The sequence below is a fragment of the Nomascus leucogenys genome, chromosome 12 (genome assembly GCF_006542625.1).
Source record: "Nomascus leucogenys isolate Asia chromosome 12, Asia_NLE_v1, whole genome shotgun sequence".
NCBI lineage: Eukaryota > Metazoa > Chordata > Mammalia > Primates > Hylobatidae > Nomascus > Nomascus leucogenys.
This window is the reverse complement of record NC_044392.1, coordinates 27,373,811-27,387,512: the sequence shown is the minus strand read 5'-3', so window position 1 is coordinate 27,387,512 and position 13,702 is coordinate 27,373,811. Positions and strand designations below refer to the sequence as shown.

Genomic DNA, 13,702 nt, shown 5'->3' with positions numbered 1-13,702 from the left:
TCTTAGCGAGTATAATAGGCAAGAAAAAGAAATAAAAGGCAAACAAGATTGGAAATGAAAATATAACACTGTGTCTATTTGTAGAGATGTGATTGTGTAGAAAACCCCAAGGAATCTACAAAACAAACAAACAAAACTCCTAGATCTAATAAATGAGTTTTACATTTTTAAAAGATACAAGATCAATATGTGCACATCAGTTTCATTTCTATATACTGGCAGTGAAAAATTGGAAATAGAAATTTTGAAACAAAAAAGCACCATAAAAGAAAACCATGAAATAGAGAGAAATCTAACATATTGTGAGCTAGATACATACTTTGACATACTAGAAAACAGTAATCAAAGACATCAAAGAAGACAAATAAATGAAGATATATGCTATGTTCATGGAATGAAAAAGTCTCAGTATTGTTAAGATTTCAGTTATTCCCAAACTGATCTTAAAATTAGTGCAATTCCAATAAAAATCTCAGTAGATTTTTTGGTAGCAACCAACAAGCTGATTTTATTTATTTAGTTATTATTATTATTATTATTTATTATTATACTTTAAGTTTTAGGGTACATGTGCACAATGTGCAGGTTTGTTACATTTATATAGAAAGGCAGAGTAACTGGAATAGCCAAAACAGTTGTGAAAGTGAAGAACACAATGGAAAGGCATATTACCTGATTTGTAGGTTTACTGTAGAACTACAGTAATCAAGAGTATTGATACAAGGATAGACACTGAAATTAGTGGCATAGAAAACAGAGTTCAGAAATAGAGCCACGCAATCTAAACAGACGTTTTCTAAAGAAGACATACAAATGGCCAAGTAGCACATAAAAAGATGCTCAATATCATTAACCATCGGGGAAATGCCCATCAAAGCTGCAGTGAGATACCACTTTATACCCACTATGATGTCAATCATTACAAAGATGGATAATAGCAAGTGTTGGCAAGAATGTGGAGACATTGAAAACGTAGCATAGCAACTGCAACTCTCATATGTTGCTGGTGGAAATACAAAATGGTGCAGCCATTTTGGAAAATAGCATGGTATTTTATAAAATTGAAGACCCTTCTTATACCACCCCAGCAATTCCAATCCCACTGCTGTGTGTTTACCAAAGTGAAATTAAAACCTGTATGTGAATGTTTATGGTAGCCTTGTTCATAATTACCCCAAACTGCAAACAACCCAAATGTCCTTCAAAAGTAAGTGGATCAACCAACTGTGGTATATTCATTCTGTGGAATACTACTGAGCAATTAAAAGAATGAACTGATATACATTACAACTGATGGATCTCAAGTGCATCATGTTAAGTGACCTATGCCAAAGTCAAGTGACTTAATACTATGTTATTCCATTTGTATGAAATTCTGGAAAAGCCAAAACTATCATCATAGGAAGCATGTCAGTAGTTGTTAAGGACTGGTGGTATTGACACAAGAGGGTCCAGGGAATTTGGGTGTGGGGGGAATGAGGGAACTATCCTATATCTTGGTTATGGTGGCGCTCACACACCTATATGCATTTGTCAAAACTCACAGAATTGTATACTAAAAAAGTGAATTTTACTCTGTATAGATTGTGCCTTAAATAAATAGCAAAAAAGAAAAAAAGCCCAGAGTCTTAACTGCTAGTAGGTACTGAAGCAAGAATAGTATCACTAAGCCAAAAAAAGGAAAAAAAGGAAAAAAAAAGGAAATTTATGTCTTATACATAGATGGCTATTTGAAGTGTGTTCTTTTCTCCTGTCAGAACAGTTCCTTCATTATACCTTGCAGATCCATTTTTCTCTCTTTATTTTGTAATATTTATTATAGGTAACTCTGTCTTAACTTTTCTCTTCTTATCCTGCAAAGTTGTGTCAAATACACATGACCTCCTTAAAGTCACTATTGTTTTAGAGACATCTCCTACAGTTCCTGGAGTATAGTAGGTGCTCAATTCATATTTATTTACTGAATTTTTGGATGAAATATCTCTTACCACTACAGATTTCTGTCCAATTTTATGAACATTTTATATATCGATATTTGGTAATTATTTTTGTCTTATACAGTGTTTTAAGAAATCTAAGTTATAATATTCTCCATTAGGTTGCACATAGATTCATTTATCTTGTATCTGGCTTCATCTTGAACCCTGAGAATGTTACTTGACTAATTTGTGTCTTGATCATGTCATGGTGAGATATTTTGATTTAACCATTTTACAAACATCATTCTGACTGCCCAGTGAAAAATGGAATATAAGGGAACAAAGATGGAAGCAGGCAGAATAGGTAGAATGCTATTGTAAATAATCCAGGGGAGAGATAATTATGTCTTGCACCAGGCTGGTAGCAGAGGGTGACATGCGATCAGATTCTGGATATATTTTAAGAGAGTACTGATTGTATTTGCTTCTGTTTTCTGTGTGGCCTAAGAAAAATAAATAACTGGCCACTGATGTCAGAGTTTTTGGCTTGAGCTACTAGAAGACTTGCTGTTTACTCAAATATAGAAGAGAGCTTTGGAGGATAAAATCAAGATTTTGGAGATGTTGAGATGCATTTAAGACATCCAAGTGACTATGTCCGTTAATTTCATATAACGTTGAGTTCAAGGAAAAGATAGGGAAGGAAATATGAGTTTGGGAGTCATCAGTATATAGATGGTTTTTAAAGCTGTTAGAATGAAATGGGTGAGATTACTTACGGAGTGAGTTTAGATGAAGACATCATCCAAAGACTGCACCTTTGACCACTCCAGTGTTTGGGAGTTGGAAGTATGAGGAGGATCAGGCAAAGGAGCCCAAGAGAGCGCAACCAGTGAGGTAGGAGGAGAATCAAGATAGAAATCAAGTAAACTAAGTCTATCAAGAAGGAGACAGTAATGAAGTGCTGATAGGTGAAGTCCGATGAAGCCTAGAAATCCACTGGATTCAACAATTTAGGTGTCACTGGTGATCTTAAGAACAGTTTCAATAGAGAGGCAGGAATGAAAGCCCAGCTGGATTGGAAATCAGCAGATATAGATAGCTCTTAAAAATAGTTTTGCTATAAAAGGATGATAGGAAATGAGGACACATTAGTAAGTGGATGTGGGTTGAGAGTTTTTTATTAAAATGTGTAATATAACATGTTTGTATGTTGTTAGAAAGGATGTAACAGAGAAAATTCGATAGCATCAGAGAAAGAGGACATAATTGTAGGATAAGTTGATGAACAGGCAAGAAAAGATGTGTATGTTGACTAGTGGAGGGGTTGGATTTGGGAGCAGAGATAGCTCATTGTAACAGAAGGAAAGGTGAGGCATGGCTACAGAGGTAATAACTGACAGTTCAGTGTACTTACTATGTGCCAGGTTCTATTCTAAGCACTCTTCATTTGTTAGTTAATTTAATTGTTGCAGCAGCTCTCTGAGGTAGGTATTATTATATCTTCCTTTTAGAGATGAGAAAACTGAGGCATAGCTGTGTTAGGTAGCTAGTGTAAAAATACAGAAAACATAATGGCAGCAACTAAATAACTTGCCCATGATCATATCAAGTAAATGACAGAGCCAGTTTTTGAATCTAAACCACTCTGGTTTTAGAGCCAGAACAGGGTGTGTGTGTGTGTGTGTGTGTGTGTGTGTGTGTGTGTGTGTGTATGTGTTTCTGTTTTCTGGTTTTTTTTTGAGATGGAGTTTTGCTCTTGTTGCCCAGGCTGGAGTGCAATGGCGCGATCTCGGCTCACTGCAACCTCCACCTCCTGGGTTCAAGCGATTCTCCTGCCTCAGCCTCCCAAGTAGCTGGGATTACAGGTGTGGGCCACCACGCTTGGCTAATTTTTTGTATCTTTATTTTATTTTATTTTTTGCTCTTTTAAAATTTATTTAGTGGAGTAAATCCCGTTTCCCCTGGGTAGAGGGCTGATTCCATTAATTTTTTGCTCACATTTAGGTAACAGACTGTACCAATATCACTTTACGTCAAACATGGCACATGGATACATACAACAAACCTGCACATTGTGCACATGTACCCTAAAACTTAAAGTATAATAATAATAATATAATAATAATAATAATAATAAAAGAAACACAAACAACCAAGGAACTCTATCACATAGGTTGTAGTTGTTCCTTCTTACTCATTTCACTTTTCTGAATCAGCTAACCATTTACACTAAAAATGATAACACAGAAGGAAAGAGAAAGACAGAGAAAGTCATAATTCCTTTTTCTTTCAATCTTTCCTTACTCATTGATAAGCCCAAGGTAGAGAGTGTTGGTAGGACGTACATGTATCAGGAAGTGGAATAAAACAGTGGAGTTAGTTTTGGACACTGTTTCCATGGTTCTATACATGTATGTCCCAGCTGCAAAATGCAAGCTGTATAATTTCAGTAACTGTGCATACAAGTTAAGTGCTTTTACATTTGCTTTGAAAATAGGCATTGCAAAATGTAAAGACGAATAGTAAAATAACACTAATTTAATTTTTTTCTTAGGATGACATTAAATAGCAAAGAAAAATACCATGTAAAATTGAGACAGACTGTGATAGACAAGAAAAAGCTTTATATTTGAGTACTTTTAGGGACATATTTTTCCTTCTTTTTGAACAAGGGACTCTACATGTCATGCTTGTACTGGGCCCTGAAAATTATGTAGCCGGTTCTGACTGCATGTAAAGACTGTATTCTTTCCCCTTAATTCCCTCTGCCCCTGGAAAAGTCAAAACACAGCGAGCTGGGAAAAATGGAGGAATATTATAGGGTGGGAACGACAAGGCCCTTCCCATCCCAATACAACGGGACCTGATGGGAGAAAAGAGAAAATGTAACATTTATGTTTTGATGGTTGGGAAATGGACATTCTAATGTTTGAACTGAGACTGCTTTTGACCTAAAGTGATATTGGTACAGTCTGTTACCTAAATTTTTTGTATCTTTAGTAGAGACGGAGTTTCACCATGTTGGCCGGGCTGGTCTTGAACTCCTGACCTCGTGATCTGCCTGCCTTGGCCTCTCAAAGTGCTGGGATTACAGGTGTGAGCCACCGCACCGGCCTAGATTAGTTTTTATAAGAGCATGTAGAAGTTGTAGTGAGTGAGTGAATAAACTAGGAAAATCGATACCCTGGCCCAGGCAGTGCTTGAAGCTTCTAGTCATGATTTTGAAGAGAGATTATGAGAATGGCAGTATGGTGGGTAAGAAAACAAAATATTTTGATGACTAAATAAACAGCCAAATAGAGATCTCCACTCAGTTTCTAAAATGCAAGATTTACTACTTGCTTCAATATAAATTTATGAGGCATCATCTTAGACTCTTAGAGATACATAGAAAACAACATAGTTTCTACCTTTGAGGTTTATAATCAATGTAGGTGGGAATGCATACTCATAAGAGATTATTTAATAAAGTAACTGAAACACTGAAGCGGTTTCACATTTCTTGACCACTTTTTTTCATATAAAACAAGTCACTTCATTCATTCATTCATTCAACTTTTAAATCTTAATCATCTATTCTTTCTTAGGGACTTTAACAGACACTGCTGATTTAAAGATGAGTAAGGATAGTTTCTACCCTCAAGGTTTACCATGTTATAGAGGCATGTAGACCTTTAAACAGAAAAATTGTGATATAATCAATAAATCCTTCTGTAAGCATTGTAGACCCAATGGAAATTTTTGAATGTACACAGAAATAAAATAATACAATGAAGTCTCATGTGCCCACTGCCCAACTTCAATAAAGACAATATCCAACAAATTTCTTTAAGCTGAGATTCCCATTGGGTTTTTTTTTTTTTTGGAAGGTAATATTGGAGTAGGAAGAACATTGATTAACAGAGAAACAAATTGGGAGGTAATTGCATGGGTTGATGATATTTATACCAAACTCACTGGCCCTATGTATGGAGACGAGGCTCCAAATGGGAAAAGACTTTTGAGGTAGAATTGACAGGGTTTCTCAGCTGAAATTCAGTGTACATTTTTTTCAGAAATAAAATATTTCTAATAATATTTTTATTAATGGACTTGAGGAAATTATTTAAAGGTCTGAGGGAACTGTTTTAAAAAACTAACATAATTGATTCTTAGACCTTTAGAAAACTTGTTGGATTTTTTACAATTCAAATTTTTTTTTATTTGGGCCATTATTATAATTATGTCATGATATGAAAAGGGTAGCATTTGTGTAAACTATGGAAGTATAAACTACTAAGTCTTTTTTTTTTTTTTTTTTGGAGACAGAGTCTCGCTCTGTCGCCCAGGCTGGAGTGCAGTGGCGCGATCTCGGCTCACTGCAAGCTCTGCCTCCCGGGTTCACACCATTCTCCTGCCTCAGCCTCTCCGAGTAGCTGGGACTACAGGCGCCCGCCACCACGCCCGGCTAATTTTTTGTATTTTTTTTAGTAGAGACAGGGTTTCACCGTGGTCTCGATCTCTTGACCTTGTGATCCACCCGCCTCGGTCTCCCAAAGTGCTGGGATTACAAGCGTGAGCCACCGCGCCCGGCCCTAAGTCTTTTATACAAGGATTGTCAATTATTTTTAATTGTGCTCAAATTTCTTTTTGAAACATTCGATTCAGAAATTTCCTAAGTCTCGGGAAAAATAGGTAGGCATTTACATGTAGACATTTTTGTGATTTATGTAGGTAAAGCACCTGTCATGTGGAGTCCTACACTTTGTGCTTTGGGGAAATATTTTTTAAAGTTTGGATACAGTATATATGCTCAGTGAAATTTTAAACGTGTTTGAAAATATTTTGAACTTACTCTTAAATAGCTAGATCATTCTATTAAAAAAGCAAGACATGAATAAAGTCAGAATTCTTATAATTAAATGCACTATCAGAAAGACGTAAAGGAAAAACATTTCAATACTAATTTGAAATCATTAGAAAAAAATAAAATAATATAGAAAAGAAAACTAAGAACAGACTGTATAAAAAGTTCAGTACTGGAGGTCCTTATAACAGACTGGAGATAAAGGTGTATTGAAGAAATAACTACATGAAGAAAGCACATGAGCTAAAGAAAGAAAGGTTGAGAGAGAGAGAGAGAAAACATTTGGGATAGGAGAACTTGTAAAAACAAAACTAAAAGTGGTAGCAAGATTTCTTTTATATGTTGAATATATTCAGAATGGTAATGCTGATGATTTAACTATTATTTAAATAATTTAAAGGATTAGGCAGAATAATATCTGGAAAACTGCTTCAGGTTTTTTGTTTTTTTTTTTTTTGAGACGGAGTCTCGCTCTGTCGCCCAGGCTGGAGTGCAGTGGCGCAATCTCGGCTCACTGCAAGCTCCGCCTCCCGGGTTCACGCCATTCTCCTGCCTCAGCCTCTCCGAGTAGCTGGGAGTACAGGTGCCCGCCACCACGCCCAGCTAATTTTTTGTATTTTTAGTAGAGACAGGGTTTCACCATGGTCTCGATCTCCTGACCTCGTGATCCGCCTGCGTCGGCCTCCCAAAGTGCTGGGATTACAAGCGTGAGCCACCACGCCCGGCCAACTGCTTCAGGTTTTGAGATGCATGGAAAACTTGAAAAAGTTTAAAGACAAAAACAGAGATAGTGCTTACTGTGAATACTTAGCCATAAGTCAACTTTTAGCAGGAAGAATATGCAGGAAGATTTTCTAACCAAAAAGACTAAGTGAACATTGGAGGAAAAAAATTGGTATTGGATTATTACATCAAGTAAAGTCACCTTCAAATAGGTCATTCTTTTTTATTGAATAAGAGAAAATTGATACATAGCCACCTACTTCCATCTCCTATCAAAATTTCTCTAATTCCATTGGTGACTTTTCAGTGGTTACATTCAATGACTTTTATCCCCCTCATCTCTTGCTTTTTCTGCTGTTTTTGTTAGAAATAACTCTTTCCCTTTGAAATTTTATCCCCCCAATAGACACCTTTAAAAGTAGAGTTCTTTTATGCCTAAGTAGTTTCAAGAAAATCCTCTTTGAAAGCAAAGGAAATCCACTAGATGAGTCCATGACATTTTTTTGATCCTATTAAATTCAGTGAGAATGTTTGCTTCTAAAAAAGCATTCTTTTTTGTTTAGCTTTAGTAATTGACATATTAATTTCATTTCATAATTATATTCATTCACTTACCAAAAATGTATTCAATGCCTTTTATATGTGGGGCACTGTTTTTAGGTGCTTAAGATATATAAGTAAAGAAGACAAAGATTCTTGCCATTGTGGAGTTTCTATTCATGCATTAAAACCTAGCCAATTACTGTATGATTAATAGATATTTGATTTATGTATGACTTTAAAAATAATTGTATTAGGTATCCATCTTGTTTCTAGGATAGAGTTCAGCATGTATCATAACTAGTTGCCTATTTTCAAGTTCCTGATAGCTGCAGTTAATGTATCAAAGCAATGGCAATGTGTAATTACATTTTAATCAGAAATATTGAAAGCAATGATTATTTTTATACATTTCTGTTTTGTTTATTTGGATCTTCTCTGGTCATAGATATATCCTAGCAGCATCTGGCTTAATATTTATTAGTACTTCTCAAGTGATAGGGTGCTGTATGCAGTATAATTGCTGTACTGTTACTTGGGATAACCAGTAAAATAAGGCTGTTAATTAAGCAGTGTTATGAGTGACCCAGTTCTTTTTAAATGTAAGTCTCCAAAGATAAATAGTGCTTTGATTTTTAAGAGAGGAGAAAAGACATTTTCATTATGCCTGGCCAAACAAGTGGCTGAGGGTCAGCTAGAAACTGAATGTCAATTGAGTTAGATTATATTATGCTAAAGTATTCATTGGGGACTGTTGACTATTAATCTTAAGGAGTATGTGTATGTATGTGTGTATGCATGTCTAGGAAGAGATATTCAAACTTTAAAATATAGTTAAATCATTATATTATTATATATCATTATATGAAATATCACAGTTAAATCATTATACAAAATAATCTGGGCCAACCGAATATTTAATCAAGCTGCTTGTTATCTTCATTCTGCCTACAATGTTGGAAATATGTTGTAGTAGGTCCAGTGAATGTTAGGAGGCTATTGCAAAGGTCTGGGGAGGATAAAGTTGGTTGCAGTTGAGATGGAAGTGCATGAACTTTGTAGAGGTTGAGAAAATAAGATATATTGGACTTGGTGGTGGATTAGTAATAGATGATGGGGCAAAAATAATTCCTAGGTTTCCAGTTTGGGTGGAGTGTGGTAACAATTTCTGAGGTGGAATACCCTGGAAAACGACCAGGTTTAGGGAGAAGAAACTGAGTTCAGACTTGGGCATACTGACTTTGAGGTGCCTTTGAGCTTCTGGAACTTGGGATACATGTTTATAGGTGATAATGCCTACAGACAAGAGAATGAAAGAGAAGGGCAAGAGTAAAGAGAGAGAACTTTAAACCCTTAAGAGGTTAATAGAGGAGAAGCAATCAACAATGGAATTTGTGAAGGTGGATAAAGAGGTAGTGCTTTGTCACTGAAGCCAAGGGAAACAGATTGGTCAAAGTGAAAGGACTGAAAATATGTCTTGAATCCAGTGGGGCATGGAGAGAAGTCATAGATCATTTAAGTGAAAATTTTTCAAGGAGAGTTGCAGAAGCCATGTTGAACTGAATTGAGGTAGGAGTTGGAGGGGAAGAAATAGAGATAGTGCTTCTATACCAACTCTTGAAATTTGTTGCACAGGGTAAGAGTATGATGGAGAATTATGCATGGCATTGAAGAAAGGATTTTTTTCAATGTTCTTAATTTTTAAATTTTGAGACAGGGTTTCACTCTGATGCCCTGGCTGGTGCGATCTTAGCTCATTTGGTCTCAACCTCGGAGGTTCAGGTGATTCTCCCACCTCAGCCTCCCAAGTAGCTGGAACTACAGGCACATGCCACCATGTCCGGCTAAGTTTTTTGTATTTTGTTTTTTTTTCTAGAGATGGGGTTGCTAGAGACTGTTGCCCAGTCTGAAACTGGTCTGGAACTGGTCTGAACTCCTGGGCTCAAACGATCTGCCTGCTTTGGTCTCCCAAAGTGCTGGGATTATGGACATGAGCCACTGTGCCCAGCCAAGAAAGGATTCTTTCACATGGAGTTTTAATTAATTTAATTTATTGGAGTTTTAATAGCTGTAGAGACACAGTGATGACTTGCTGATCTCTATATAACATGTAACATATACTATATTTAACTACTTTGGATTTCCCTTACATGATATTATAAATTATTGGACTCATAATTCAGAATATTCTGCATTTAATTTGAGAGGAAATGACCTTTGCTCTTTGTACATCATTGCTTTTAATTAACCCATTTTTCTATACTAATACCCTTAACCCATATGTTTTTCCTATTCAAAAGTATAATCAGAGCCAAATGTTAAATTACCAAAAGATCCTTTTATGACTAATCCTGGCTCTCTTGTGGCATAATATTCCTTGTCAAATAGTTTATTCAGGTGGAAGTCTTCTGAAGAATAATTAATACTCTTCTTCTACTTGACATATTTTGTGAAGCATCATTATCTATGATGTTTTTCCAAATTAACTAAAATTATGTTTTAATTTAAAGTCATGAGAGAAGTTTAAAGAATTGAAATGACTTCTTGTGTTTTATGATTATAAAAGAGTTTAAAATCATTATAAATATTTCAAACAGCATGGGAAAATAAAAGGGCTACTTTGCCTCTTGATTCTATTACACAGATATTTTGGAGTATGTTCTTCCATATTATTTTTCTATGCATGTCTAAAAGCAGGTTTCAAAATAGTGGTTATGTAAACTAGCACCTATTTACTAATTTGAAACTTGCTTTTGTCACTTGGCAGCATAACTGTTATTTTAAGGTATGGTAGCATGTTAAATCATATAAACTCTGCCTTTCTCTAGTTTATTTTTGCTTCAAGCCCATCAGTATTATCAACTTAGTTTCTCTAACCCAACAATACAAAAGCTTAGCTAGAAAAGGCTAAAAGAAACCATTAAATCTGATGGTTTACTAAAATTATTAATGGGATGAGTTTACTTGAACTTGTTTCAGTTGTGGAAGTTTTAGTTTTTTTCTGAAATAGCCCAATTATGACAGTATGGGGAAAGCAAGGAATATATTTTCAGAGGAAGGTATGCCAATAGTGGGATTTGAGCTAGAGGTAGAAGAGTGTGTATAATCTAGTGAAGTAGGTGGGAGGCCAGTTTCAGAAAATAGACATTTGGATTCTATGACTTTTGAGGCTCAAAACTTGAAACCAGAGCCTGGGGTGTTAGATCAAACCAGAGTACATTGTCAAGGTTTGGAGTCCCAGTGGTTGCACCAGAGTCAGCTCTAAGAGATAAAAAGTGAGCGGCAAATAGAAGTAAAGTCTGAGCAAAAAGGCATAGAGTATAGTTCCAGATTCAAGCTAGGCACCAGGAAAAAGATGACAAATGAAATTATATTCACAATATTGAGATATGCAATTCAGTTTCTTGGTCAGATGGGCATAGTAGCATATTTACTATGTTGTGATCATTGATTTTAGGAGGAGAGATCTTTGCCTTTGTTCTGACGCTGCACACCTTTGGGATGTGGTAAAGCCTGATAAGTATATGTTGCTTCCCCAGCAAGTTGGAGTTGTTTTGTAGGTTCTGGTGATTGTAGGAAAGGGTTAGGTCCTTCCTTTAATGAGCACTTGCTGTTGTAACAAGTCAGGGAGACAAATTCAGACATGTAAACAATAATGAACTCTTCTTACTAGAAAACCTATCTTAGGTCGTTTTAACTTGGAGGTTCATTGATATCTAAGTTTATGCTGGAACAAAGAATTCCAAGTTAGGTCATCAAGAGATAGGGCTTCCTGGAGGACCTTGGAGTCAGGATGTGGCCGCCACGTAAAACTTGACTATAATATGTATGCCTTATGCCTTCTGTACTGTGGAGCCTGTCCTTGGTACTTGGCCCAGCTCAGCTTGGCCTCAGAGAAGTGGGTATAGTCAAGGTGTGATAGGCCTATGATCCGTTTTTAACATCATTTCCTGAACCCTATTTCCTACCACACATCATTGTTCAGCTTGCTGTACATTCATTTCAGGGGATTCAGATGGTTCTTTTTATGCCTTGAAATGTTGCCTAGCAATATATAACTAACACATTAATTATTATGAGTAAGTCCATAGGATGATTTTTAAAAGTAAATGAGAAGAGGAAAAAGCTTTTCCTAGAGGTAGAATTACCTAGTTCACCAAAAAGAAGATGAGATCAAGAAAAAAATTGAAGATATAACTGAGCTTAAGCAGTACTATTGTTTAATGCCCCCCCCACAAACCGTTTTCTCTTGACCCAAGCTTACACTTTTATATAAACTAGTATACTTTTCATAGCAACAGCAGTTCAGGAGTTGTAAAGGGAGTGTGAATGGATTATTTTCTTGTCTTCTCAGGCACAGTAACCTTGGCGCACGACCAAAAGGGCTGTCTACTCTGGTGAAGAGTGGTGTCCCTGAAGCATTGAGGGCAGAGGTATGGCAGTTATTGGCAGGCTGCCATGACAACCAGGCAATGCTGGATAGATACCGAATTCTTATCACAAAGGTAGGAAGTTCTTTTCATATTATTTTCATTGGATGACCTATTAAATAAATCCTAGTTTTCACAGCTCCCATAAGCCATAAATGCTTTGAGCTTCTTCATGAATATATTGAGGTCGTGAAGTCAGTACTTCTACCTTTTGTTCTGAACACTTGTGGTGGTAAACAATGCACTTAGTCATCTATGAACACTGTATGCGTTGGTTTTTATCTTTTCATTCAAGTGATTTTATAATAGCTATTTACCAAATTGGAATATATTTATATTTCAAGTGTTTTCTAACTTTTCAATTAACCTTTTTTAATTGTATGAGATTTATATAGTTATAATCATACATAGTTACTCTAGTGTAATTTTACAATAACATTAAAATGAAATTAAAAATTCTTGTGTGCTTATGTCACCTTACATTTAAATAATGTAGATACTTGCCCTTTTTCTGTCAGGGGCCCTTGGTTCCACTGTAAATTCCTTTGCTTATGTCTAAATACCTGGTTTTAGAGCATAAGTAAAGGTAGGTGTTGGTCTTGACCCTGTACTCACCACCCTAGGTCTCACCACCTAATTACTTAATCTACTCTAAATACTGTATTTTAAAATAATAGTAAATTTTGTTTTTTCATTTAAAAGAACCTCTCCTCGGCAGGAGAATGGCGTGAACCCGGGAGGCAGAACTTGCAGTGAGCCGAGATTGCGCCACTGCACTCCAGCCTGGGTGACAGAGCGAGACTCCGTCTTAAAAAAAAAAAAAAAAAAAAAAAAAAAGAACCTCTACTCATAAATGAGATTTTTACAATCAAGACTTTGTTCCTCAGACTGTATGAACTTTTAGAACTTTTTATCTGCTGTAATTTCTTTTTACTTTTCTTTCCTCTTTGCCTCCTTCCCTTCCATAAATATTTTCTGAGTGCCTAGTATAATTATCACTGCTGAATTCAGTTTTTTTTTAATTTAACTTTTTTTTTTTTAAGATTGATGGCCTCTACATTGGAATATGCAGGATGATCCATTGGTGTGTGGGAAAAAATGTCCAAAGTTCCATTTGTATTTTTTTTAAATAAGTACACCAAAGGATACTAAGCTGTACTAATATTTGGAGTGCCATAGTACTGAGGCTTTATGAGGTCCTTGGGTCCAGTGGCCACTGGTCCCATATGGTTCAGGAGTGA

The 13,702-nt window shown here is 35.9% G+C and overlaps 1 protein-coding gene across 5 annotated transcripts in view; it reads left to right on the top strand.

The window, feature by feature from the left end:
* Positions 1-13,702, top strand: part of RABGAP1L (RAB GTPase activating protein 1 like) — an 856,710-nt gene that overhangs the window by 223,350 nt on the left and 619,658 nt on the right. For all 5 annotated transcript variants that reach the window (XM_030823945.1, XM_012511351.2, XM_030823947.1 and 2 more), the window contains one exon: positions 12,386-12,536. In XM_030823945.1, coding sequence (XP_030679805.1) covers positions 12,386-12,536 — 151 coding nt within the window. The remainder of the gene's footprint in view (positions 1-12,385; positions 12,537-13,702) is intronic.